The sequence below is a fragment of the Synchiropus splendidus genome, chromosome 2 (assembly GCF_027744825.2).
Source record: "Synchiropus splendidus isolate RoL2022-P1 chromosome 2, RoL_Sspl_1.0, whole genome shotgun sequence".
In the NCBI taxonomy this organism is placed as follows: Eukaryota; Metazoa; Chordata; class Actinopteri; order Syngnathiformes; family Callionymidae; genus Synchiropus; species Synchiropus splendidus.
The window spans coordinates 18,797,667-18,825,457 of NC_071335.1; the positions used below are offsets into that span (position 1 = coordinate 18,797,667).

Sequence of the window (27,791 nt, forward strand, 5' to 3'; positions counted from 1 at the left end):
AAGGTTAAGAACCCCTGCTTTAAGCCAGAGATCATGAGGACAATCTTTTATCAGTCCAATCCCTCTCGTACCTAAACATATGAAGCTGATATTTGACAAACTTCAGGTAACAACAGATCACTGATACTAATCTCATGATTTCAAATCCACTCCACGGTTTATGTCTTTTGTTTCTGTAATTGTCGTTTCCTGTTTCCCAAACAGCCAACGTCAATCTGGCTTTATCGGCAACCAGTGTGACGACTTGCCACCGTGACATTGTCAGTCTGGTGCAAATAATAAAGAGCCACTCACACAGCGTTTTTCACCTCGACACTTCCAGGTGCATTTTAATTCAAGCTCTTTCGCGGAACAGCCTTTCATTTCTCTGCATATTCACCAACAGTGAGCCTGTATGTACAAGTCCTGGACAAAAAGACAGACACGGTTGGAAGTTGATGAAGCACATTAGACATCAACATGACGCCTCATGACATCATTTACAGTCTTTCAATCCTTGTCTAGGAAGAGCTCAGTGGACATGTTCCAATGACGACTCGCCTCCGCACAAGCAAAGATGACAAGTCCTGGTTACATAAGACATGAAACACTTGGTTTGGTGCATCATTTTTACCCTTTAATGCAGGAAATCACTTGGTAGGAAAGTGAAAACTAGTGAGGTTTTTTTTTCTTACCACCATGGCATTATCAAGTACCAGCAGAACAAAAAAAAAAAAAACCTGAAAAAACAAGTTGCTGGTTCCAGTCTCCCAGCAGTCAGTATGCAACCTGGCATTGAGGTTGAAGTGAGGTCTAATAACTACCTGAGTTTCACAATGAAGAACAAATCTGTACCCGATGTTTTCTTTAGACTATGGAGAGTGTGACAAAGAGGTTACGAAGACAGACAGGATGGAATCATTGGAGAAAAGTGTCAGGTGTGATGCGTGACAAAAGGATGAAAGGGAAGGTGTCCAAAAGGGTGGTGAGGCCATCAATGTTGTCTGGTTTGAAAACAGTGGCACTGAGGAAAAGACAGGAGGCAGAGCTGGAGGTAGCAGAGATGAAGATGCTGAGGTTCTCTCTGGGAGTGAGCAGGATGGATAGGATCAGAGGGACAGCACATGTGCTCAGGTGTTTAGGAGACCAAGTCAGAGAGGCTCGGTGGAGATGGTTTGGACATGTACAGAGGAGAGAGAGCCAGTACATTGGTAGGAAGATGTTGAGGTTGGAACTGCCAGGCAGAAGGTGGAGAGGAAGGCCAAAGAGGAGATTGATGGAGGTGGTGAAGGAGGACATGAGGTTTGTAGGTTTGAGAGAAGAGGAAGCAGAGGACAGGGTGAGATGGAGGAAGATGATCTGCTGTGGCCACCCCTGAAGGGAGAAGCCGAAAGAAAAAGAACTACAATTTACACTTTGTATTTGAGTCCACTATTCACTGCCTGCTGCTCCCTGTGAGTTCACCCTCTAGAAAAGGCCAAGTGAAAAGACTGAGAGAAACCCAACACTTAGGTTTGGGTGCCGCGTCCTGTCGGTGAGGAGAGACAAAGACGCACACAAATCCATTTCATAAGGTCACTCTTTAATCCTGCTGCACGTTGTTTGCGAAAGATTAACCAGTGTTTGCCTTTCGCCGAGCATTACAGGGTAGAATCACAAATGCTATCAGCACGGAAGATTAAAAGAAAATTCCCCTGGAGTGACATCGCTGCTTTTAATAATAACTCCATCCTTTTTTTTCTGTACGGTCACTTAGTTTTACCGGACAAGGGAACAATACGAAGACTGCCACAGTTCATGCATCTTTTTTCATCTCTTCGAAGCTTTGCGAAACAGTGTCCTCATTTTCAGAGCCCACTAGATGGCATACTCTTCGTTGCACATCGATTTTAAGTCTCAGTTTTCAGACCTGCTGAGCTTTGAAAATGAGGGCCGTGATTTTGTGAGCTGTGGTTCAACACTTTTATGATGAATCCTTTGCTACAGCAGCAGCAACACTGTATATCGCGATGTATAATATGTTTGAGACAAAGGAGTCTTTAAAGTGACATGGCAGTATACGTGGACTTTATTTGCTAAACAACCTATGTTCCCTGAGCACGAGGAACACCAGTAAATACAGTAAAGCGTGTAAATCCCCGCCAAACCCCGTCTGTCCAACACCTTCTCCCCAGCAGACAGGATATGATAAGCAATGCATCATGAAGGAAATGTGAGCGGCTGAAACTTCCTGAAGCATTTTTGGAGCACAGAAGTTGGTGCCCTTGCTTTAAAAATCATACAAGGTTTCAGTTCAATGGTTGTCCGAAGACAGTGGAGCAGAGAACCATTGAGTGGGCTTCAAAAATGAGAATACTGCTTCATGAAGCTTCATCTGCCCATCACTACTCTTAACAGCCCAGAATAGGACCCAATGTAGCAATAATAGGAGGATTAGTGAACCTTTTTACGACACTGTCATATGTGTTAGTGAGTCATTCCACAGTACTCGGGGCAGAAGTCTACGTGATGCAATCCCTTACATGTCCAGAGTTGGGTCTCCTGGGTTGGCAGAAGCTGTGCCCTTGAGTCAGTAAAACACAGGTTACAGCAGCCCTTGATCATATTTCTTTCTGCTTCAAATGAGGATTTCATGGGCACTGATGCTTTCAAAATGATGACTGGGAGGCAAAACCAGCTTTACAAGGATTCCTTCATGTTCACGTCACGTAATTCTGTACTCAGGGTCTGATGTGGAGTATGCTGTGACACTCTGGGTTAGACTGTCCATAAACGGTAGAAACTGGTTGACTGCAGCTTCTGCTCTGCCATTCGTCGCTGCACTGTCAAGCTAACTCCACAAGTTCCTCACACATGTGCTTGTCATGACAGCATACTTTTTGATCTGAAATCATTGCTAGTCATTCAGAAACAAGCATCTAGTCACTCAAGTCTCTGTTTCAACATGTGTTTCTTCCATGTTCTGCTACAACATAAAAACCTGGACCAACATAATGTGAGTTGAGCACCATCTTGAAGGTTGAGATGCCTTTCTACTCCTCGACGACTACTGGAACCAGCGGCGGTAAGGACTAATGGTGGCCTGCAAGTGTTTGGTTTCCTCAGTTTGGCCCTGACTCAGAGGGGGCTTTTGTTACTTCTACGAACACAGCACAATATACAGTATTTTTACATTGAAAAGATTTGCTCTATTTACATTTGGTGCAACAGTTCTTTGAAAACACGTGACTGTACAGAGATGAGCCTCAGTAAAAGAAACAGATCTTGAGAGTGCTGGAGATAAGTGAGGCAGAGATGAAGAAGAAAAGTATCTTGGAATTTTTACATTGTTGACCACTGGATGTAGCTGCCACAATAAACAAAACACAAGTACAGTACATGTGGGTGTTCAGGTAGTGTTGTCAGGGAGGCTTATGTGGCACTGTCCAAGTCCAGTCACCATACCGACTCATGTGAAGTCCTTGGAAACAGCCTCGATGAAGTTGGGTGCCGACATGAGGATGGTGACAGTGCAGATGATGGAGAAGAGCGAGAAGGCCACCAGGCATAACCGATCCACTACTGCCGCCGCAAACTTCCACTCACTGCAGATGGACTCGCACTCATCCTGCTCCCGAAACCGGCTGGCAATGTACTGCACTTCCTCCAGGATCCGGGTGATCTCAGGAACCTGCTCCAGGAGCAAAGTCCGAGTCTGCTCCGAGTGGATGTCGTGCACAGTCGTCGAGCCATTCGGGTCGCTACACATCACCACTCCCGAGTCTGTGCTGGGTGGAAAAGCAGCCTTGTCTGTTCCCATGGAATGATACCCAAAGTACAGCTTCATGTTCCCGTTGGTCGTGGTAGACTGGGGGGAAGTCTGGCTTGGAATGGTGCTCATAGGAATGCTGCTGGTGCTGGAGTGGTGAGTCTGTTGCTGAGAGTATTTGAAGGTCTGAACGCCACAGGGAGCCACAGCTGTCTTTCTGTCTTCTCCAGGTTTTTTCATCCGGAGAAACCAAGCGCACCAGTTGAGGAGGAAGACTCGGACCTGGAAAACCAGAGCCATATTCCATTTGATGGGCAATGACAAAATGGAATTCTTGGAGACACAGACCTTTAAGAAACTTTTGTCATAAGATGTCAGGGCAGATACAGATAGTGGTGACATTATTCTTAGGCCAAGTCACTCAAACACCAACAATGATGGACACTGCTTCACTGCTTTTGCACCCAGAGACAAAGTATCGAACGTCAGGGTCTATTTCACGTGTGAGGGAAAGATGATGCATGGGATGGCCTGATGGCTCCGGGCAGCGTACTCTATCACGACATCAGGGTGAAGAAAGAGCTCAGCTCAAAGGCAAAGGCTCCTTGTTCACGCTCTCATCTGTGGTCACAAGCTTTGGGTAGTTTAGTTCCGTCTCCACAGTTTGAGACTGATACTGAACCGCGGCTCCTCCCCATCGACAAAAGAAAGTTAGGGTGAGTTGGGCACCTTTTTAAGGGCTCCTCCTGGTAACTTCTCCAGAGGCTTACTTCGGACGTGACCAACTGGGAGGGGGCCTGATCTGTGCCTGAGAAAGCCTTGGTATCCCTTAAAAGCTGAAGACGGTATCTGGGAAAGGAAGGATTTCCCTCCCTACTCCAGCCACCTGCTCCATGACCTTGGTGGACGATGAATTCACTGCTCTTATTCATTCAATATTTTCTGGTCCCATGCAAGTAGTCAGGAGTTAGTCCTTCACTGCACTTCATTTCTAACTTAGAAAAAGTCACCTACCCACTTCGGCATCTTCCCTCCATGTGGATCATGATGGTGGAACTGCAGTACCAGAACGGTCACCACCACAGACAAACCCACGATCATCATGGTGCTGGCAAAATACTGAGCTGAGGACAAAGAAATTTGTTTTATATGAACATGTTTCATTGATATTCATTGGCATTTGGCTGTTGCCAGTTTAAGTGCTTTTGGAATTCAGGCTTGAATCGCTGTAAAGTCCCGTCATATCACTCATTCACATGGTATCTTGACTGTGCGTTTTCCACAAAGCCACAACACCGCTCTCGGTTATCCAGGGGTGATGGTTATTCCAGGGCAGGCTGTTTTAGCTTCTCATCTGTCTGCTAGCTGTGTCTATGTCACGCCTGCCAATAACATGCAGCTTCCCAATGGCGTTCAGTGAGCTGCCAACTGATGGCAAGCGAGCCTCCCTCCACTTGAGAATGTGATTGACAACCCACTAAAGATGTGCGGCAGGATCGACCGGGGGATGTTTTGACAGTTGCCTCTCGTGAGGTCTTGAATGAGAAGTGGAATTTAGCGGAGATCGATGTGACAGTTAACAGGATTCGAAACTTCGAATCTCAAATATTAGATGAAGTGTAAATGTGAGGCAGGCGATATGGGCCACGTCCCAACCATTGGGTCACCTGAAGTTCAGTCGGCAAGCTTCTCCATCTCCATCTCCATCTCTACCTTTACTTCCTACATATTGTGGGAATCATGACAGTTTACTTAGGATCATATTTGTCAAGTTATCTGCTGTTGAATAAACTGCTTTATAATGCTTTGTCTGATGAAAGATTGAATCCAACAGACGCAGAGATAATGGATAAGGTCACCTCACTTTGATCCAGTATGAGAGGTGTGTGTTTGATAAGGATAGTGGGGAAAGATGCCTGGATGGAAGAGTGAGTTATGAAAGGCAGGAACCACCTGGCACCAGGACCACTGAGGAACCCAGGAGAGATCAAACCCAGAACCGGAGTTTGTGAGGGCAAACATCTACCTTCCCCCAAGTGAAGGAATGTGGAAGATAAGGAACCTCTGGGACAGTGATGGGTCAGGAGGAGGAGTTATGGAGCCAGGCAGAGATGGGAAGAGCCAGTCCACCAGCAGAAGCAAGCCAACCAGAGGAGAGGACCGGATTATCTGGTTACAGCGTTCCACCCAAAAAAAGCCAGAAAATGGGCAACAACAAGAGGATTCATCAACATCATTTCAACCCAAGAGGTGTCGACACCAGATCAGGAATGTGGCGCCATGGCAACGGGGACCCCAAGAGACCAGGACCAATGAGTGGAGACTCCACCCCAAGATGAAGTGAAGTGTGTCATAAAAGGGTCAGGGCCAGAGATCGTCTTGGTCACTCTACACCACTGGAGCTAAGGCTAAGTCAGGCGTAGTTGTGCACCCAGAGCTAGAATAAGAATAAATTCTTTTGGTTTTTGGGAGTCATTCTCACGAATAAACAAACACGTGGAAGATACAATACAAGATGTATATTCCTACAATCTTCATCTTCCCTTTGCTTCCCTCTTCTCTCCAGCCTGCACCTCTTCCAGCTTCTCCTCAACCTCCCACTTAGTTTATTTTTCTTATGTCACGTCTGATTTGTGTGATCGATTTTCTCATTCAGCTCAAGGCTGTCAATTCCCAGACTGACAGCTCTGACCACTGGTGCGGCAGATTCTCCTGTGTTGTGTGGTGCTTTAAGACTGGAAGAGGATTTTAGCAGGGAAGCGGATCAGCTGGGATCTTAAATACTGTACATAACATGTCCAATCTTCACCATGAATGAACACCAAATTTTGTTGAAGATTTTAAAAGGGAAGTGCCATTTATTTATTTATTTTCAAATGGAATGAAACTATGAGCAGCTCTGAAAAGTGTGTCATATTGCAAGTGTGCTGGGCTCAGGTTCAGAAATGAAAGAAAAACAATATTGATGGGAAAAAAAATAAAAATGAAAAGATGCAGACCGGTTTCAGAGAAAACATTCGAATGCAAGGAGAAAATGTAGATGATTTGACAAAGGTATAAAATAACCAAATGGTGATCAAGATCATAGTGGCATCAGCAAATAACTTTAAATATGTATTTAAAAATGTGAAAATTGTAAATAAAAAAAATGTTGTGTATGAGCATTTATATATTTAAGAAGGGAATAAAGTCAACGTGAATTCTTTTGACTATTATTTTTGCATTGAAATTATGCTTGATCTCATTTTTTTCCCCTTCCTTTATGATTTACTGATTTTATGATGATTTAAATTTCATGCAAAAATGAAATTCCATGTTCAAAACCGGCCTATTGTTTTGAGACTGTAATGACATGAAGAACGTTGGATGTAATTTTCAAAGTGAAGCAATGATCAAAAGCACTCGCGTCTTACCGATCAAAGGGACGGAGTCTGAGGTGGCGGGCATGATCTCTGCCACCAGCAGCATGAAGACGGTGAGAGACAGCAGCACCGTGATGCCTGCACGACAGCCGAGACACACGTCAGTGTTTTGACACAACACCTGTCTTAAACTGCCACTTCTGATGGCTTTGTTTCTTTCTCTCAGTATCTGCTTCCTCCCTGAGTCTCAAGTCACACACTTGTCATGGCGCACAGATGACTAGCCTCGCGTCACGTGTAGTTGTGGGTTGGTTAACTGGTGCAAACACGTCATCTTAGCCGAGAGGACGATTATTTTGGAGCCATAATGTCAATATTAGTAAACAATGATTGTACTGCAGGGATAAACTCTGCTGTGGAGAGAGACACATATGTGTCCTGGTGCATGACTGGACTCATGAGTCACTGTCCTTGTGTGTTAGCGTGTGTCTGTACCCAGTGAAATCTTTTCCCCTGAGTCAGCAGGAAGCAAGAAGACCAGAAGCGCTAGTCCAGAGATGAGCACGCAGGGGATGAGCAGGTTTGTGCCGTAGTAGAGCGTCCGGCGGCGCATGGTGACCGTGTACGTCACGTCAGGGTACGGCTCTTTGCAGCAGTCGTAGTACAGCTCATTGCGCTTGGCGGGCACACCTGCAGGAGACGTGACGGATTAGTGTCAAGGACGCGTTTCTCTTTCTCTGCTCCTGGACTGTTGTTATAAACTGCGGACTTTACATTGTTGGAGATCAAGCTCAGCAACCTTCTACCCCTTGTTTAACCACCACCCAAGAGAAGGTCACTGAGGAGAAAACCTTTGGATTCTTTGGAGCTCCTGACCTTTCTCTTAAGCAGAGCTTTATCCCGCAACATATGCACTGTCAGCAAAATAAAACATTTGGACTGGACGGATACTGTAAAAATAATTCATAAAACCACACTCTGAGACCAATATTTTACTCAGTAAGTATCAAGCCTGAAAGCTATTTGAGTTGCTCCACAGTATTATTTTGAAGGAATTTGTATGACTTGCAGTTCAGTCGCAGTGTTTTTGTGTGTCTTTGAAAACTCCACTTCTGTTGGAAAGGGCTGAGAAAATTATCACAAATGTTCCCCAACACCGTCAGCTACTGAAAAGAAAAGGGCCACAGTTTGTGAAGGCTGTTTCTCTTGTCTGCCTGCCACTGTACTTCAAAGTTGGCCAGTATCTTCGCTAAAATATTGGGTGACAAACAATATGAAGGTGCAGTGAGGAAGGAGCTAATGTGTGTCAATATTTACTCATGAGAAAAGGTGTTATTGCCAGTGGTGGAACTGGAGAATTTGACCTGACTTCAGATGTTTACAAGGCGTATCATAACTTGTCAAAAGTGCATCAGATTCACACCTAAAGAAACTTATCATCTCTTCCGCACCATATTGAGGAATACGATCATGCCTTTAGTGGGGCAACATTTCTCAAGTCTCATATTGGCAGGAAAATCACAATCCCCATCAGATGGTGCTATGTTTGCGTGTACTTACTTTAATCGAACAACATAAGCTTCAGTGTCGCCAAGACTGGCCGCAGGCTATGACTGATGTCACGTGGTGGGCACTTGGTTGAGCACATGGTGGATTCAGATCCAAGTTGCACTTGCACTCTTTGTATAGTTCGAGAATTTAGAGAATTTTCTTTTGACTTGCTTTTTACACACTTGAATTTTTATTTTATTTATTTTCTTCATTTTATAAGAGGTTCAATATAACATCCCATTAGCATCAAACATGCATTTTAGAATATTTTTTCTCTTTTTATTTAAATCTGCTCTTGAGGAACAAACCTCATTTTGTTTAAAACCTTGTGAAATGACATGAAACTGGGCGATCAGCGCAAAGATATTTGCCAATGAAAAGTCCAACCAGCAGCAGAACCAGATGCAAGTCATGAAAAAAATAAACTTAATGCAAACTGTTAAAAAAAACTGTTGTAAAAACAATTGTGTATAAAATAAATATAATAAAACAGCATCTAAATATCATCATATATTTTCTGTTTCATAAATGAACGTTAAAGAAGATAAGTAAAGTGTAAATGAAAGTATCACCATAAAATTCATTTTAAAAACTGCTCCAACAGGTGAACAGTTTTTACAGTTGGGGGCGCCATCATTTTCCTTTTTCGTTTTTTCTTTTCAAGCGCGTCCTATGGTTAAGAACTCATGAGTTTCTCCTGAATGACTGAGCTCCTGAGCTCAGCCTGTGGAGAAAGCTCATTTCATCCACTCGTATCGCCGACACCGCTCAGAATTCGTGGCCACAGTTGAGAGTGGGAATGTAGCCTGGCTACAAAAGGGACTTAAGCTTTTTGCTCAGCTCTTTTTTCACCACGACAAACCAATACAGAGCCCACATGAAGGTCTGTTTTTCTGGTTTGACTGTCTTGGTGCCGTACTGTCTTGTCTGATGCCCCCCATGCTAAATGTCCTCCCCATGCATCCTCCATTCCGTACCCACGACACTGTAACCTACTCTTGTCATATGTGTTGTGCTTCTGAGCGCATCTCCCTCATGTGTTTCTACGACTGAATCCTTAAGCACTTTGAGTGAGATCGTAATGTACATTCCACGGATAAAGTATGATTGATACTGACCCAGACGCAAGTTGTTTCAAGCCCGATGCCGAAGATTGTATATGTCTGGCGGTGTTCTTGAAGAAATTCATTTTAAATGAATGAAGCGCAGTGGATTTAATTTCGTTTTAACTGAACACTGCGGGGCACAAGCCTTGGTCAGCCATCAATAAATGTGATGGATTGCTCAGCTGATGAAACGTGTGTGTGTCCGTGTGTGTGTGTGGAGAAGCTGGCGTGGCTATGATCTAAGGCACCAGGACAGTGTGTGTTTCTGGCCAGCTTGCTGCCAGAATTAACTCAACCATCTCTGGGCCAGCTGTCACTTCCCCGTGCACACACACACACACACGCACACACACACACACACCATCAATCCATCAGCCAGCTGCGTCCTCTTTACTTTGTGTGAATGTTTGCTAACTGCTAACATCTGACCAACACAGAAGCCTGTAACAAGATGTGTAATTATTCATCGAAAGAAAAATAGATATTGTACTTGAAAGAAGAAATATAATTGAAAAAGAAACTGCTTGAAATTAACTTCAAAGATGAATCACTTGTTGCACGCTCTTGCATGAACATCATGATTGTTTTTTTGTTGTTTTACAGCGCTCACATTTGCAACACTTGACTGCATTAGAAGGATGTTTTTCTGTTCAACTTCACCAGGAGAAGTTTTCCTTCTCACCCACAAGGTCCCATTCCCCGTTGGGTATATAAGTGGAGATGTCCACGTCCATCATTTGGAGGTCCAGCAACCAGCCGTTGTGAGTCCAAGAGCCGAACTTCAAGTCGCACTTCTGCACGTCGAACGGGAACCACCGCACGTCGATATAGCAGGTACTCTTCAAGATTCCTGGACAAAAGTGGCTTATCTTTAAAGGCATTACAAGTTATTACACTTCATTTCGTCTTCATTCGGGGGTTCACTCCTTCATAATGGCTGGATACTGGTCCAACAAATGTGCCATGCTGTGACCCACACTCAGGAAATGATTTAGAAATGTACACGTTTGACTAAGCTCCACCTGTTGGACGGCAGTGACTCAGGTGGTAGGCACTGTCCCATGCAAGTTTAGTTCTATCCCATGGATGATGGTGGTGGTCACAGCCCTTTTCCCCCATGGCCACTGTGCCTACAGTCATAGCTTACCGCCACCTGTGGTATAAATGAGTTCCTGTGCTTCATTTGTGTAACCCATTACAGAGTTTAGTTTGAAGTTTGGGTACGTAGAAAAGCTTGAAGACGAAGTTGAGAAGGTCATACGGTTCAGACATTGGGAATTCAACAAACTGATTTACTGGGCAAAGGAAGAAGAGGAGGACAACCTCTGATGTTGATGGATGCGATGAGGGACAACATGAGGAGGATGGAAATGACCAAGGACGAAGCACAAGATAGGTTGAGGTGACTGAGGCCGACTTGCGGTAGCTACCCCTGACGGGAAATGCCGAAAGTCAAAGGGGATAACGGAAGACAGCTGTAAGACCAATGGTATAAGGCTGTGTCCAATTTCTCACCCTACAACAGGAGACTTGTTTTTGACCCTAACACTCGGTTTTGCGTGTTCACGTGTACATGTAGTGTGTCCCAATACTCCTAAGACTGAGGTTCACCACTTGAAATGATCCCTTCAAACCGAGGGAGCTCCGCAGCTGACTATGAAGTGTGGATAGATTTCCAGGATACCACAGTACTTTATTTAAAGACAATGTTGGATAGGACAACAGGGACATTTTAGTTAGGAGGACTACTCTTCTTCCTCTTTGTTTACGTCCTCTCGTATCACATGTTAGCCACCCAAATGGTCTAGCGAGTCCGACAACATGAGCAATACAACACTATGTTTGTATTTAACAGTCGGCTAGCATCCAGGCTAACGCTAACATCGCCATACAACAGATCACCGCAACATGCCGACCAAGCCGGCTTCGGCGCCGCCCATTTCTTCTATGTTGGTTCACCAAACCAAGTTAGATTTTCAGTGCCGATGCAAGAGGTAGCATTTCCAAAACGTCTCCAACACTGGATATGCAGGAAACAAAACACAGCACAGCAGCCAATGACACGTTGTCTTTACGCGTGACGTCATGAAGTGGACTTCAATCTTGGTCGTCGGAGGGCACTTCATAGTGGAGGGCGCTCAAAACCAAGTGCCAGTGTCAGGGTGAGACATGGGACACAGCCTACAACACCATTTCAAAATGGTGGATGTCACAAAGCAGTGTACCACAGTAGATGAGGGGTGAGCAGAGCGGTTAAACACTGCCATCCAACTGCCTGCGATCGCTCACCTGGGGGGATGTACTGACAGGATCCGGTGGCATTGACCAGCACGTTCGTGTGAAAGGTGGCATCAAACCTCTCGTCAGCGCTGCAGAGAGTGAAGGAACATTAGGAGCACGCCTGACCACATCATCTGTGTTATCGCTACACCACCTCCACGCACAAGTCTCACTGAACCAAAGAGTTTATGTGATAGTCTGTGGCTGTCTTTTTAGCTCAGTGCTTTGCTGAGAGTTTCCCATCCAGTACCAGCAAAATAGCAGACAACATGGCCATAAAATCCGACATTCAGTCACATCAACAAAATAAAACAGCTTCCATGTGAGTGTGGTGCTGCAATCTCTATGCTGCGATCATTACATGTTTAGATATTATACCATTAAATATAATATTGATGGGGTTTTAGAGGATATAACATATGGCAGGGTTTCTCGCTGCACTCCGCCTCGACAAAAACTGCTACCCACCGTGACCATGACGACAACCCACCACCTCCCACCCAAAATTCCAGTTAAAACTGACAGAACTATGACGTTACAAACACAACAAAGTTGCACACCCAATGGCACACAACGCCGACCCCTCCGCCAGTCACCGCCTCAACTACAGAGTTTTCTGAACGCAACTGACATGTTTTTTAACAACAAATACACATACATGTGTGTGTAGGCCAAAAAAATGAAGTGCTTACATGGCGATGACAAATGCTAGACATTTTCTGCGATGTGTAAAAATATCCTGAAAGATGATAAATACAGATAAATACATGCTGCTCTGTGAACTGTCAGCTGCAGCCAATTGAAACTATTTAGAGCACAGACCTTCTCCTCCCGAGCAACACCAGCCTTCCTAATGTGCTGTTAGATGCTTTCAAGGGGAAAAGAAAGGACTGACGGTTTTTGTACAGTGGGACACATTATGAAGTGAAGTGACACAAAACTTGATGTTTAGCTATATGGGAGTGATGGAGAGAAGGCTTTGGTTTTGTTTGTTGTTCTACCCTGAATGGGTTGAAATATGCAAAAAAAAGATTCAAAGAATCATTTTGAAGCATGTTTTACGAAACTACTTTTGGCACAACAATTGTAGAGTGATGAAGTAGCCTGTCTGCTGGTGCATTGGCACATTTGTAATTTTCATTTTCAACCCTTTTCTCTGCCTTTCACTTCCACAGAAGCTGCAGCAGTCGAGGATCCAGCGTCGGCTCATGTGGGGAATATTGTCTTTATCATGAGAGAATGATAATCCCCCCAGTAAGCTGCTTAAAACTGGGTTAGATAGCTAAAACTCTTTTCTTGTCCCTCCTTATGACACACTTATTTCTACCACAAACACAGAAACACACCAGGCCATGCTTTACCAGATGAATCCTCTGGTACCTGGTAGGAGGAGCTCAATCTACCGTCTTTGTTGTGCGGCGACGTCCCAACCTATTATTACCCGAGTGAGGGTTGAAGGGTATAAGAAGAGCATGAGGGACAGACACAGCAACCTCGTTCAACCCTTCGCATTCAACAGCACTATAAAAAGATGGGTTTTCCTTTCCTGTAATTCTTCAGTTATTGATGCAATAAAAAGGCGGTTTGAGCTGCAATAACTGAAGAAGCAATTTTGTCGAATGCGTGTGAATGAGTGTTAAAAAAATCATTTGCGCTGACACTGCTTCCAAGGATTAGTAGCAGACGAACAAAACAGAGCTTTAAATACACAGTGCATAGGCTCTCAACGCAGCCCAAACTCACAAACCTGAGCCAAATATTCATGTCAGAGATCTGATGTATGACGTAGGCATCTTCATCATATCATCAACATAACACAATTTAAAGTCCCATCCAAACATTTTTAATTCAAAAGTCAATGGCTTTTGATGTCGCCTTGAGACACTGAGGAAAGCTGAGTGCAGTAAGTGTCCCTCTCTTCAAACTGGTGCATGTATCACTGACTTTCTCCTACCTGTCTGGCTAGCTTGTGTCCGACTCACGACCGGGATCGGTTCCGACCAACTGGTCGTAAGTCAGGTGTAAGTCGAATGTCATTCAAAATAGCCGACGCGAGGGTTATAGGTTCGACTGTAGTGATCGATGGCTGTGTGAGAGAGAGATGCTGGGATACTGTGCTGCTGTAACTGTCGTACGAGTTGTCGGGCTGCTACGTGCTGCGGTGCCAGACTTTGAATAAAAAAAAATAAAAATAAAAAAAAGCATGTGTTGGCCTTGGTCGCAAGTACGGGTGGACGTAAGTCAAGCAGGTGGGATGCTACTTTTATAGTGAAAGATAAAGTTACGCCCGGCCACCATCACTCCACAAAAAGAAAACATCGAGTTCCTCTTTGTTTCCTTTGAAGTGCTGAAGCAGTTGGAAATCGGAGCATGCCTTCCTGCACAAGCACCTGAAGTGATGGAGCTAACATTTTCCAGAGGTTCCAGACAGACACAGCAAATTCTGAGCTAAGTCAGCAGTCTTGTTTTTTCACTTAAAACTTCCCAACTTGCAATGTTCTTGAGGGCTGTCACGTCACATTTACATCGGTTCAACGCTTACACAGCAAACCTTCGCAAAATTCCCTGCCTCCTCCTCCACCTGTGCTACGGAGCTTCAAAGCCTTCCAACGAATATGTGAAGGAATGAGCCCTGACTTCCGTCATTCGAACGTTCCTCATGTCGTTTTTTTTTTCAGCTGTTGTTTTTCAAACATGCCACAGCTGTTTTGCAGCGGGCTAAATGACGGGGATGGTTTTAGTTCACCGTGCAGCCAACTGCTGGTAATGCTCAGCCTAAAGCAACTCGTCTTGAGAGACGTGTTGCAGGCTTTTTTGTTCACCGCTTTCAGTCTGAATCAACGCTCCAGTCCGCATGCACAATTCGTTTTCTTATTTTTCTTATTATCATTTTTTTCAAGCACAAAGGCAAAGGTTTGCTGTTGTATTTACCAGGCCCAGAACTGTTCATTCACTTCAGTCTTATGCATGACTCATTTGAATTTTCCTCCCGGGTCCGATTAGTTGCCCACTAGATTTGTGCACTTGGTTCTGACTCGCAAACTGAATGGATAATGTGAGGTCTGGGGTAAACATTTTTCAATAATGTTTCCAAAAATTTATAATTATTATTATTATTTTGACGCTTTTTGGAATGTGTGTAAGATCATAACTTGTTAGAGCTGAATTTCATCACTATAACTGAGACATCTCACCTGACTTCTGCAATGTCCAAAGGGTTTGGCCCTAAAACTGAACCTTGAAGAACATCTAGTGCATATTAGTGGTACACGGTACATGTTCTAATGTCGAAATAAAGCTTGTCCGAGTCTATATGGTTCTTCACCAAAGAGGTGTCAACGTGACTCTTTTCCAAGTAAATTTATAACTCATAAGAAAAAGAATAACTACAACAAGAGACAAATGCCGTTCTGAAAGGAGTCACATTAACGTCTGTTCAGGTATGGATCAAGTAAATTCAAACTCGTGTCATTTAGACACAATAGAATGTGCTGTGTAGAACAGTGGTCCCCAACCCCTTATCTAAGTCTGAACTATCTTTCATCTTGAAAAGCGTTTTATTTTGAAAAATGACCGGATTCTCTTGGTTAAGCCTGTGTCACTTGAGAGCCTAAATGTAGCCCACAAGCTCGCAAAATGAGTCTCTTTGTGACGGGGAGAAGGGACAGGAGAAGAGCCCATGACCTACAAGAAGAAGAAAGTTCTTACATACCAGGAGTCATACTTGAAATATGGATTTATCCCGTCTACCATCTCTCCCAGATGGGACCGTGTCGTTGCAGAGAAACAAACTTAAACTTGTCATGCTCTTTGTATTCAGTTGTGTGACTGTATGCTATTTTGAAGGCATGTTTAAACGTAGCCATAGCGACCAGAGTCAGAGAGCGTTAGGGCACTGGTCGAGAGGAGGAGCGTTTGTGAGTCATAGCCGGCACACAAACATTCAGAGGCCTTCATACTTCATACCCCCCGGGACAGGTTCAGATTGTCAAGCGTTGACCTGTCCGCGGGGATAAAAAGGCTGGGGACCACTGGTGTAGAAGATGGAAGAGCAGTGTAGCAAAACGAATGAGAAAAAACATGAGATTTTTTTTCTGCATTTGGAAGAGACAAGATCGCACCATGGAGCTATCAGCTCTGTGTCTCTCTTAATGTTGTGAACAACTGTCTCTACCCGGCTCAAATAAGTTGCCAGGTAGAACCAGGCGGGGGAGGACGGGCGGCATGACTGGGCCTGGGCCCCCAAAATGACTAAAAATGCCCTTAGACTGTAAAAGATGGAACACAGTTCTATGGCATTTGCTTTTTTATAACAAGTACAATAAAGCTACTCAGGTTGCCAGACAATACAAGATAGATAATATCTGCTTGTAATGAACAGAACACGTTGAAACAGAAACATATTTCCTGTGTCTCTTCAGCTGATTCGGTGACACTTGCTCCTAGCGGATGTAGCATTACAAACCACTCCAGGTATCTGTTGTCGACAGCTATTCCAGAGCTCCAAGAGAGAAAGCCTCTATTTCCACCCGAAAAATGGGTTCAGTCACAAGCAGAGGTTGCAGCCGGGGTTGAAATCCAAGCAGGAAACGTTTCAATGTTTTGTTTGTATTCAAGCTACAGCATGTTAAATGGGATGCCACTGTGCCTCCGCAGAATGCAACAAAGTGAAGGTATAAGCGGTAAAAACAGAGGTATAAAAAAAGGTCTGAGGTCATTCATTTTGACGTTTTAAGAGCAATTTATTGTGAAAATACATTTTTCTGTATCAAGACATTTCAGGTGCTTAATGTCGCATTTTCGCCAAGCGGTCTGGGTCGGTACGTAAAAGACCGCTACTGCTATAAGGGCGTAACCTCCACCGATTCATTGGACAGGAGTGAGCAGAATCTGAGGGCAGCCATTGTTTTTAAAGAGCGACGCAACGAAGGAACGGCAATAATAAAATCAATAAATGCGCGCATTTACATTGGCCTAAATTATGACTAAATGACCAGCTACACAGGCATGTCCGTACTACCTACCTCAGAATTGAAACTCCCTCGTCCCGCAGGTGCTCCTGCTTCTCACACGCGCACAGATACATGTGCACAGAAGGTCGCAAACAAAGGGCTGAGACAAAAGCCCTGTGACTCCCAGGAGGCCGTTCTGATTCCCCTCAAATTAAGTGTGGAATACATTATGCAAATCTAATACCTGGAAATGCCAGTTTTCCACGTCTCTCATACATATTTGTGTTACCCTCACAACCGCACAGGAGTGTTCAGACGTGTGCAAGACAACTTCCCTTCATACCGGAATACATTTACAGAATTACAGTGGAGACATTTCCACAAATCCATTCAAGATAGAAGAAGAGTTTACCTGTTGTAGAGGAGAATATCTGGGACCCACACCTGGTTGGACGGGAAGCGCAGATTCTGCACTCCAGGGTAGTTTTCAGGGTTCCATGACAGATAGATGTCAGTCCAGTACTAGGAGGAAGAGAAAAGGGAGGTCAGATCAGAAGACAACCGACTGTTTAGACAGCAAGTTAGCACCAAATGCTAGTTCTAATCTGATGCTTGTGGCGATGAAGCAACTTTCTTATTTGTCTACTGTCATTGCATTTGCTATTGACATCTTTTCTTTGCCACATTTACATGCGAATCAGTGCTCTGACAGCAAAACAGCTCACATGCTGCCAACCACTCGGTTATTTATTCATTTGCATGCGGACCGTCCAGTTAAGTTCCGCCTACAGGATCTTGTGATTTCAGTAGAGGGGAAACATTTGTTACAGTGCATCATGGAAGGTGGAGTCTGCGTCATCCTGGGACACAAAAGTCCACCTGACAATTGCAGGTACGTTACGCCTTAGGAGTGAGAATGTGTTAGTGTGGCGACAAGAAATCAATTCAGCAATGCATTGTAACTCTACAGTTTCTTCAGTTTCAATTCAGCAAACCTTTTGAATTGATCCAACACATGGCCAGTAGGGAGCGCTGGTACGTGTGAACGCCAAAACAAAGGAGAGAATCTCGTGGTGAATTTCCGGCCCAAGATTATTTTTTTTAATTACAAAACAATTACATAACTGTGAGCCTGAGTTACACTTGAGATGCAATGGTCTGACTTGTATCAGATCAGCGATCATATTATTTAAAGTCATGCGTGGGGGTTGGGAGCACCCCCTACGTGTGGGCGGAGTGGGCCTGGGCTAGAAATTCTTTACCAATTTCAGACAGATTCCAGCGATGAAGAGAACATAAACCCTGCTCCATCATCGCACGCTTTATTTTACGATTACTTTTTTTGTATCTGAGTGATCCCGTAACGTGGAGGTGACAAGATGCCTAAACAAAAATCTACACGTGCACCAGGAAGGCTAAAGAAGGCACAATTCAACAAATATCGGCAGGTACCGATATCTTGTAGGCCACTTGTGTTGTGGACCGATAAGTGAATAATGGCCTAAAAACAGTCGACCTTTGTTTTTGGGATGTAAATATGATTTTTTTTTGTCCACTTCTCCTTCAGCTGAGTATTGGCAAGAACCTCCCCACGATACGAATCGAGATACTTGGGTCAGAGAACATAGTATTTGCATATTCTACTGCCATAAATGTAGTCTAAATCCAAATAAATGTAATCGGCATTAAGAGATTACATATAAATATTGTATTGAAGCATGTGATAATAAGGACTTTTTTTAATTTATTTTTTTTACAGCATAAACATATTTCAGTAGCTCAATTCAGGGAATCATACGATCTCATTATCTGTCAGAAAATGTGTCGCAGTTCATCTCACAGGTCACATGAGAAATTAAATAGATTGAGACCAGTCTTTCGGAAGAGAAGTCATTGCAACATAGCATCACATTAGCATCAGTGCACACACACACACACACACAGAGGGAAACCTTACCAGCTGCAGCCAAGCGTTGGTGATCAACACTTGGTTCTTTTCATCCTGAAGGGAAGCGAGAACAGAAGGAGAAACAGTCATCAGCAACGAACTCTTTCTTCTTCAAGTGAACAAGCAGAAGAGGCTGAACTGCTACATACGGTGATATTAATAGACTGATCTGTAGCAAGGTCAGAGGTCGTCCCTGGACAGTATACACTTGTTAGACCAGGTGAGGTAAGAGTCAGACACACGTTTTTGAAAACATCTTTTTTTTGCATCAGGAAAATAAAAGTTTGGGGATATTGATTCTCTGCCCGCCTCCACACTCCGCTCCAGTAACCTCTGTTCTCTGCTCTTGAAGAGAAGCAGCCAGTCCCCAACAAAACTAGAGCATCTGTTGTTCAAGTGTAGTGTCAAGTTGTTGGCTTTGTTTCTGTTTGTTTTAAAGTGGGATTTTCTTCCAACTGTAAAGGGCAGCTCCCCGCACTGCAGCACAGTAATCGCCACATAAATCTGCTCAGATTGGTTTTACAGAGGGGATTGACAGACACTTGTGCTTCAGGAAAGCTCCTTACTGGACTTGAATAAAAGTCCAATGAACTGCTGGGGACAGGATACGCAAAGTCTCATGTATAGGCACTAGACCAAGAGATAACATAAACACTTTTGGAAATGGATGCAACAGCAAGGACCTCACTGACTGAGTCAGAAGAAGTCGATCGAGAAGGAAGGAAAACATGGGGGCGAAAGTAGTGATTCGTAAAAGAGATGCCCCTTGAGGTGGCATCATGTGAAGCGAGCCACCTGCCAGTGCACATCTCCAGGCTTCTATGGATGAAATAACTGGTACCAAAAGGAGACACTTACCTCCTAACCAGGATGCTACATGATAAAAATGTGTGACAACAGGGCTGTCACATTATCAGATGAATAAAAATAATAATTATAACAATAGCAATATTTTCATGGTGTCCACAGATGTGTAAGTAATATTGTACAATGATTCAAATTCATATTTAACTGGACTTATGATGGGAAAATACTTGTCCTATGAAGCATTGAGGCAGACGGTGGTTGCACCTTTTGCACCAACTTCATGCATATTTAACAGTTCAGAGACACTCTGAATACAGTACGATTTTAACAAAACAAAATCATCTGTGGGTAACATTTAGCACTCTACTAAAAGTCCTTTTTTTTGTTTTAACTTTTTTCGATGGACTTTCTTACTCTGTTTCTACTGGGTTACATGAGCGAGTTACACAGTGTTCCTGCTCTCCATTTGAGCCTGAAAATCACCTGCAGTCTGTGGTTCAGTGCCCTACATTCCAAAAGTCACATTCACGCAGGGCTCTTATTAAACCAGCACCATGAGTACAACATGATACCACATTCACCTGCAGGCAGTAAGCACGTCTACATATAGAGTCCACGGCAACAGACGGGTTCATCACGGTCGGTGGGCACCACCCTGCCCTAGTTCCCTGGTCGGTGTCACCCAGCAGCAGATGGAGAGATCACTAAGCACCAACACTGCATTATTAACCACCTCCCAGTTAGCCCTGTTTTGACTCAACTGTTGTTCACAAACACCAATACAAATATTGTTTTGAGGGAACACAGTGGAGCTGAAATACTTCTCTACAATGTCTCCCTGTGGTGGAATCGTACTGACATGCCAAGGCTCAACTGCATGTATAATGGAACAGAAACAGTTTCCACCCTCCAATCTGATGGAAGTGGTGTGACACTTGTCAGACGTGTGTCAGCTTTATTTCTCAACTTACTTGAGGATGAATGCTTCAACAAACACAAATATACTTGTTTTTTCAACTGCATACCAGACACATTTGAAAAAAGTGGCCAGAAAACGGATGGATGTGTTCACGTGGGGTGTGATCTGCCACTTCCCACCAAAAATAATGAGATATTTTCTTCCAACACAATGAAGGAAACAAGAAAACAAAGAGTATATGGAACTCATCTGCACACTAAAAAACCTTGCTTGGTCCAAAGTTTGCATTACTTTTTTTAAGGGTCATACTTTAGATTAAGGAACATTTATGACTCTGAATAAACTGCGTATACATGTGTGTATTTGCAGTATATTAGCCGGTAGTCACCACCTTTGAATATTGCTAATACTAACTACATTTTACCCTGGAACACTCTGAACAATACCTTAAGTATGAAGTGTGAATAAACAAGTCATAAGTGGGACGCTTTTTTTTCATTGAAAAAAAAAAAACAGAACAAGCAACACCACCCATCAAATATGTAAAATGTATTGTAATTAAAAAAATATTTAATAATAATGACCCGAGTTCTGTACAAAATCTATGCATTTATAGTCACTCAATTGAAAAACTTCCCCATCAATGTCACCAAAGCTTTCATGCTAGCCACGAGGCTAACGTCACCACTGTCACTTACTGTATACTGACCGAACACCTGCTGAAATTTTGCAGTATAGAGGCCTACATTTGTTGAAAAAAAAAAAAAGGCACAGTGGGTGTATGTTTTTGTTCCAACCATTGGTTATCCCACCAGGTGTCGGCTGAAACAAGCTGCCCTGATATGGAGCTAGATCTCTGCCACCGACTTGAGTGAACATGTTTTGGTTGTTGTACACTCAGGACATGTTTTCTGTGCTCACAACCATCCGGTTGTTCGATCAACGTCACATACGCGCACGGTCAACCTCGGTCTGCTCGCTCAGCGTCGCATACGCGGCCGCTCAACACCACTGCCGCTCACTCAGTATCATACGCTCAACTTCAGTCAGCTCTACGCGCACAACTCCGGGTGCGCACAAGCCTGCCACCAAAGTCAGCCAATCACTGAGCTGCCGCTTGAAGTCCTCTGCTCTCATTGGCTGAACATCTCCACCAATCACAAGACATTTCAGTGGACGGGGCGTGCGCGTGTATGCGACATTGAGCGACCAACGGGATGGTTCTGGGGGCAGAAAACATGTCTTGAGTGTACAACAACCAAAACCCGTTCGCTCAAGTCTGCGGCAGAGATCTCGCTCTACACGCTGAGACCACCTTCATATGTGGTCTTGTCCTGTGTGTGGCCACAGATTTACATACAAATGCAAAATAGGTACGATTGGCTGGTGGTCTGCGGTGTTTCTTAATTGGGAAAAAAGTGTGGTGAAGCAAAGCGTTGTCTGACCTGGAGGCAGCCGCCAGGTTTAACAGTTTAGCTTCAGTGCCGCAGCGGCGTGCTATGAATGCATTAGAATACATTGAAGTCACGGTCAGTAAGTCAGGACGTACACTTCCAGACAAAAGCTTGACACTAGTTTCCTCTTCAAATAGCCAAAGCTGATTCCTGACACGACCGACCGTGTTAAAAATAACAGACACACTGAAACAAACCACATCGATGATCTGCAGCAGAGTGAGGCCCAGTTCCACCACAATAGGCGCTGAGTCATTGTGAACCGGTCTCTCCAGCCGATTGTAGTCCACCATCAGATCACGGAAGAGCTTCCTCTGGTACTGACCGCCATGACAGCCTGGAGGGCAGAGAACAGAGGGTCGATAACAAAAATGAAATGTTGTAAAAAGCCAGAAAACTGAGTTGGATTGAGATACAGAAGTGGTTTTTATTTGCAGTGCAGTGCAGAGAAGTAAGAAATAGATAGTAGCATGAGTTGGGTTTTTTTTTAACTATTATTTTGGTTGTCAACCAATAAATAAACAAACAAATATATATATATATTTTTGTATATATATATATATATATATATATATATATATATATATATATATATATATATATATATATATATATAAATACATAAAAATGTACATGAATTGTTGATAACACTTGTATTGTGTCTTTTTAAAACGTAATATTTTAATTTTAATTTCTCTAAATGTGATGTGAAAGGTATGTGTCCTTTGATGTGTTCTTTGTGAAATGGTCCCATATTTTTTTTGGCTAGCGTGGGTCATGTAGCCTCGGCCATTTCTGCCCTTAAATCGGATTGTGCGAAGAGAAAGATGACATTAGGACTGGTCAATTATTGAGCATGTTGACCTGTTCGCACCTTTTAATCGTCAGTTATAGAAAGTTCAGAAAAACTTTTTTTTTGAGGAAAAAGATATTACAATGAAATTACATAACGTTTAACACACAACATATCGAAAAATGGACTAAACATTTTCTTACTTCTAGATTCCCTCTTGTTGCAGTAAGCAACCACAGGTTTCTAGGCAACATATGGGAAACGATTACTTAAGTGAAAAAGAGGAGAAGTTGGAGAGACTGAGGTGTGTGCTGGAGAGAGGACGAATAAAAGTCAGGAGAAGCAGAGTGGCAGCAAAAGAGAAAGGTAAACTTATCAGGCCTGTCATGATATTTGGTTTAGTTCTCACAAAAAGACAAGAAGCAGAGTTAGAAGAGTCAGAGTTGAAGACGCTCAGGCTGACTACAAAGGACAAGAAAGCTGTATATCAGAGGGGCAGCTCAGGTTTGGAGTGAAAGCTCAGGAGACCAGACTCAGGAAGGTTTGGGAAGGTGGACCGGAGAGACTGAGCACATGTTCGACGGAGAAGGCTGAGATACCAGGGACAAGTAGAAGAAAAAGACGACCAATGGGTCATTGATGCCACTGAGGAGGATCGGAAAGCTGTGACTGGGTTAAGGTGCAAGAGGTGAACTTCCGGTGGGAACAACCTACGTGAAACACTGAAACAAATGAACTGCTACCTTCCTTTTCCACCCAGCTTACAGCATGAACTCTTTCCCCCCGTACATGAGTATGGCACGGATGCTAACAGTCGTCTACATCCAACCGTCTGTGTGTGTGTCTAATTACTGCAGGAGATTATGGACGGCGAACAGTCACTGACACGTTAAGAACCATTTCCACGCACAGTGAGCTCGATGTGGGCGAACACAGGGAAGCTAACACTTCCAGCTGGAGGCAGCAGATTTCAAAATACTTTTTTATTTAATCATATTAAACTCACTGTACTGCCTTAATGCCTCGGCTCTCCTATTAACTTTTGCTTCATGATGAACTGAGACCTTTATATTGACACAAAGTATAATAAATTACCCTTTCGCTCAGTTTTAATTTGACTGTCTTGAAAACAGGAAGTGAATAATTGAATCCCTCCCCCCAGAAAATGACACAGAGAAGGGCAGACGGTTTTATCTAAACAAACTGCACTTGGGTCCATTCCTCAGAAATCATGACAAATGGTACACAATGTCAGATGTTCGGAATTTGAAGACTGACACGCCACATTGTTCAGTTGTCTAATAAGCGTGAAGAAGTAGACCTACACACAAAACAATGCGTAATATCTTCCAGGGCTTCCGCCACACTGAACTAGTGTTAACTAGTGTGGCGGTGCGCCACAGCTTAAATGAGATGAACTCTCATGTGATCAAACGCATTAAGACAAAGTGGAAACATCGAAATGAAACGGATAGCACATAACACATCATGGCGGCGGACATGAACATGTTTCGCCCTGTTATTCGCTGAAAAAGAAACATGATAATGACTGTTGTATGTATGTTGCTTGTGAAAGTCAAGTCGCACGTTCTGGTCAGATATATAAAGAGATGCAAGAGGACGGCTTCGGTTGGAGATCGGTTTACTTAAAAAGAAGCGATTTTTACTGTCACCAATTCAGTAACTGGCGAAACGTTCCCTTTTGTTTCTCTGTCACCTCTTGACTGGCTGTGTTCCATGCCACAGTTTCAAGAAATCCTGGTGGAAACCCCTGTCTTCCCTCATCTAATCAGTGAACTTCATTCAATAAATATGGTCGAACCTCTATATTGCAGAGGATTTCAAGCACACGTACAAATCTTGTGTCGCTAATGAAAGTGCCAGTCGCCCGCCTTCTTGTTCTGCTATTTAAAAGGAGATGGCAGTTCATGTGGCTGAGCCTCTGAAAGTGTTTTCGCAGGAGGGATTGTTCTTGTAATTCTACTTGACAATCCAAACGTTAACACCGCCGCAGCTTTATTTCTCCATTGTCAACATCTTCCATGTGTTTGTGCTGGAAGCTTTGCACATCAAACGATACCATGGCAACTCAATTCAAGTTCAAACAGAAGCTTCTCATTCGATTACGTTGTAGCTCCCAATATTTAGTGCACGCTTTTTAAACATGCAACACAAGCTCTTGACCAACAAAAACAATATTCTTATTCGTATATATATATATATATATATATATATATATATAGTGGTACCTCGGTTCTCGACCACAATCCGTTCCAGACGCCCGTTCGAGAAGCAATTTGTTAGAAATCTGAATCGATTTTTCCCATTTCAATTTATTGGAAAAAGAAATAATGCGTTCTTAAAATAGTCTTTTGTAGGAGTGAATGTAGAGTGTCTGCTGCAGGTGCGCTGTTCCTCTATGTGTGTGGCCGCTGCATGTGGGAGGGGTTGCCGAGTGAGTGAGGTCTCTCCAGAAGTGAAGAGGTGCCCGGTGCGTGTCCAGCTCTGAATGTGCGCTTCTGTGCAGTTTGGCTGTGACAAAGTCATAAACCAAGTCACGCTCTGTCCCAGACTCGCCTCATCCCTGTCCCAGCTCCAGCCCACAACAGGACATCAAACCCTGGAGTGGTGTGGAGAGCGAGCACCTCCCCTGTGACACTCTACCACGGTCCAGTGCGGAGACAGGAAAGGTTTTACACCTCAATATGAAGAAAAAACAGTCAGTAAATGTAGCGAACGGGACACGTCTGCATACAGAGGCTGCGTTATACACAATAACAAAGCGCGTCGTGGGTCAGCGGATCGGTCTGTGCACGTTATGTTTTCCGGCTTTTTCGGGGGCATTCGAGTTCTGGATTTTTGAAATTTTTGTCCGTACTCCGATTTGTTCGAAGTCCGGGATGTTCGAAAACCGAGGTACCACTGTATATATGTATGTATATATATATAAATATATATATATATATATATATATATATATATATATATATATATATATATATATATATATATATATATATATATATATATATATATATATATATATATCATTACAAAGGCAATTAAAAACCCTCGTCCAAACTCAATATAATATAGAACTGATGGAAGTACTACTTCATTGCAAGAGGTAGCAACCTGTCGTGTTCAGCATTATATGGCCAATGAACTCTCAACTGAGATCCAGCAGCAGCTCCTTTGAGTGACGACTTTCCACTTGGCTAATGAGGTAAAGGCAGTGACAGCGTGTGGGCAGGTGCTGTCAGATCAGACAGCAAACTGCACAGTAACCGTGGACGGCCATATTGAGAGAGTCAGCCAACAACTCATTAAACGCCGATGATGGGAAGTGAGTTCACACTGGAATTAAACACAACTTTGACGCACACACCTGAGGAAGACAGCAGCAGCGAGTCGGTGTTGAACGCCTCTGGGTCTGTATGACATGGTTTAACTGAGACATATTCGATGAAGAAAAGTGTTTCCTGACTGCAGGCTTCACTTCTCTTGACCAACCGTGACACATCAAAACAAACACGGGGCTCTCTGTGAGTACCAAAACAACTGGAGCACACACAGAGGTGTGGTTCGGACAGGCAGAACCACACACAGGTGCCCCTCTGGCGCTTGTTCGTCTGGACATTGCATGGTACCTTGTCACTGTGATAAAGCTGTCCGCTTTCCGGCTCTAAAACTCTGGACTTTTACACAAAATGTTTGACGTCGCAGGTCAGCCTTGCTTCTCAACTCAGCTACAGTCCTCAGGAAAAGTCCACTGACTAGGTTGTCTTGAAACACAATGGGACAGATGAAAAATATGAAGAAAAAAAACACTTCAATATTGCGCCCTTTGCATCACGTCCAGCAGGGTGTTTCCAGACATTTGGTGGAACGAATGCTGAAATGGCATCAAACACAAGCTCTTAGCGTAGACAGAGCCGGTTGCTGTCTGTCCTTCACCTACAATGAGGGCCAGCAGAAATGAGGCCACCTCATTGTTTCACTGTGATATACTGTATATATTCACAACTACAACACATTCATACAGACATTAATGGCTCTGGCGACATTAATCTGACATAAATGTAACATAAACACACAATAAACATTGTGGATTTTAAAGCAAATTAATACGGTTTTGATTTTATTTTGCTCCACGTCTGCCTGTGTTTTCCTATTGTTTACCTGAGGGCTGGACTCCCACTGTTGACACACACCTGGAGCGGATTATCTGCAAGTAACACACTTGTTAAAAGCCCCTCTCCCTCCCTCTGAGCCCTGTCTGGTTCACTGATTCCCTCATTTCTTCCTTCCTTCTTTCTGCATGTGTTTATTTGCAAATTAACCAATTGCTTACTCTTGTCAAATCTCCTTGCTGCTGGTTACCACAAGTGATGGGTAAATGAGGCGTCGTAAAGCGTTTCGACACAATGACACTCTGTGTTGATACTGTGTCACTGAATTCTGACACCCGCTGGACATTACAAATCCCTGCAGGCCACCTATTTGACAGACGGAATGAACACACATCTATATCCATAGCCACTCAAATAATATCAAGATTTAAGATTGATTTATTGAGGATGGTTGTGGACTTTGTTTTTACATTTTTATTTATTTAAAAAAAATTGTTTTTCCAATGTTTAAAAAAATACTCAATTAAATCTGTTGCGTTTCTTGCAAAAAAAATAATAATAAAGAATCGATTATAATAACCAAACCTTCAAAAAAGCACCTGGTATCTTTGTTTGTAAACTTATGTGACTCTCCTATTACACCGAGTACTGAAAACCACAGGGCCTTATGGGAAGGTGAAATAGGAACAGAAATAACAGCAGAATGTTGGTCTAAATGCCTATGCAACATCCACTCTTGTTCAGTAAACTCAAGGCACC

General features: G+C 43.4%; 1 protein-coding gene across 2 annotated transcripts in view; it reads right to left on the reverse strand.

The window, feature by feature from the left end:
* Nucleotides 1-311: 311 nt before the first annotated feature.
* The window catches only part of LOC128753682 (neuronal acetylcholine receptor subunit alpha-7-like), a 37,132-nt gene continuing 9,652 nt past the window's right edge, over nucleotides 312-27,791 (reverse strand). The window contains exons 2-10 of one of the 2 annotated variants that reach the window (XM_053855621.1): nucleotides 22,304-22,443; nucleotides 18,936-18,980; nucleotides 17,391-17,500; nucleotides 12,036-12,115; nucleotides 10,429-10,596; nucleotides 7,585-7,779; nucleotides 7,141-7,227; nucleotides 4,742-4,851; nucleotides 312-4,009 (exon numbers count right to left, since the gene is read on the reverse strand). In XM_053855621.1, the coding sequence (XP_053711596.1) occupies nucleotides 3,428-4,009; nucleotides 4,742-4,851; nucleotides 7,141-7,227; nucleotides 7,585-7,779; nucleotides 10,429-10,596; nucleotides 12,036-12,115; nucleotides 17,391-17,500; nucleotides 18,936-18,980; nucleotides 22,304-22,443 (1,517 nt within the window). In that variant the 3' untranslated portion in view covers nucleotides 312-3,427. Of the gene's footprint in view, nucleotides 4,010-4,741; nucleotides 4,852-7,140; nucleotides 7,228-7,584; nucleotides 7,780-10,428; nucleotides 10,597-12,035; nucleotides 12,116-17,390; nucleotides 17,501-18,935; nucleotides 18,981-22,293; nucleotides 22,444-27,791 lie in introns of those variants that run through there. The other variant, XM_053855622.1, reaches the window with a different exon arrangement.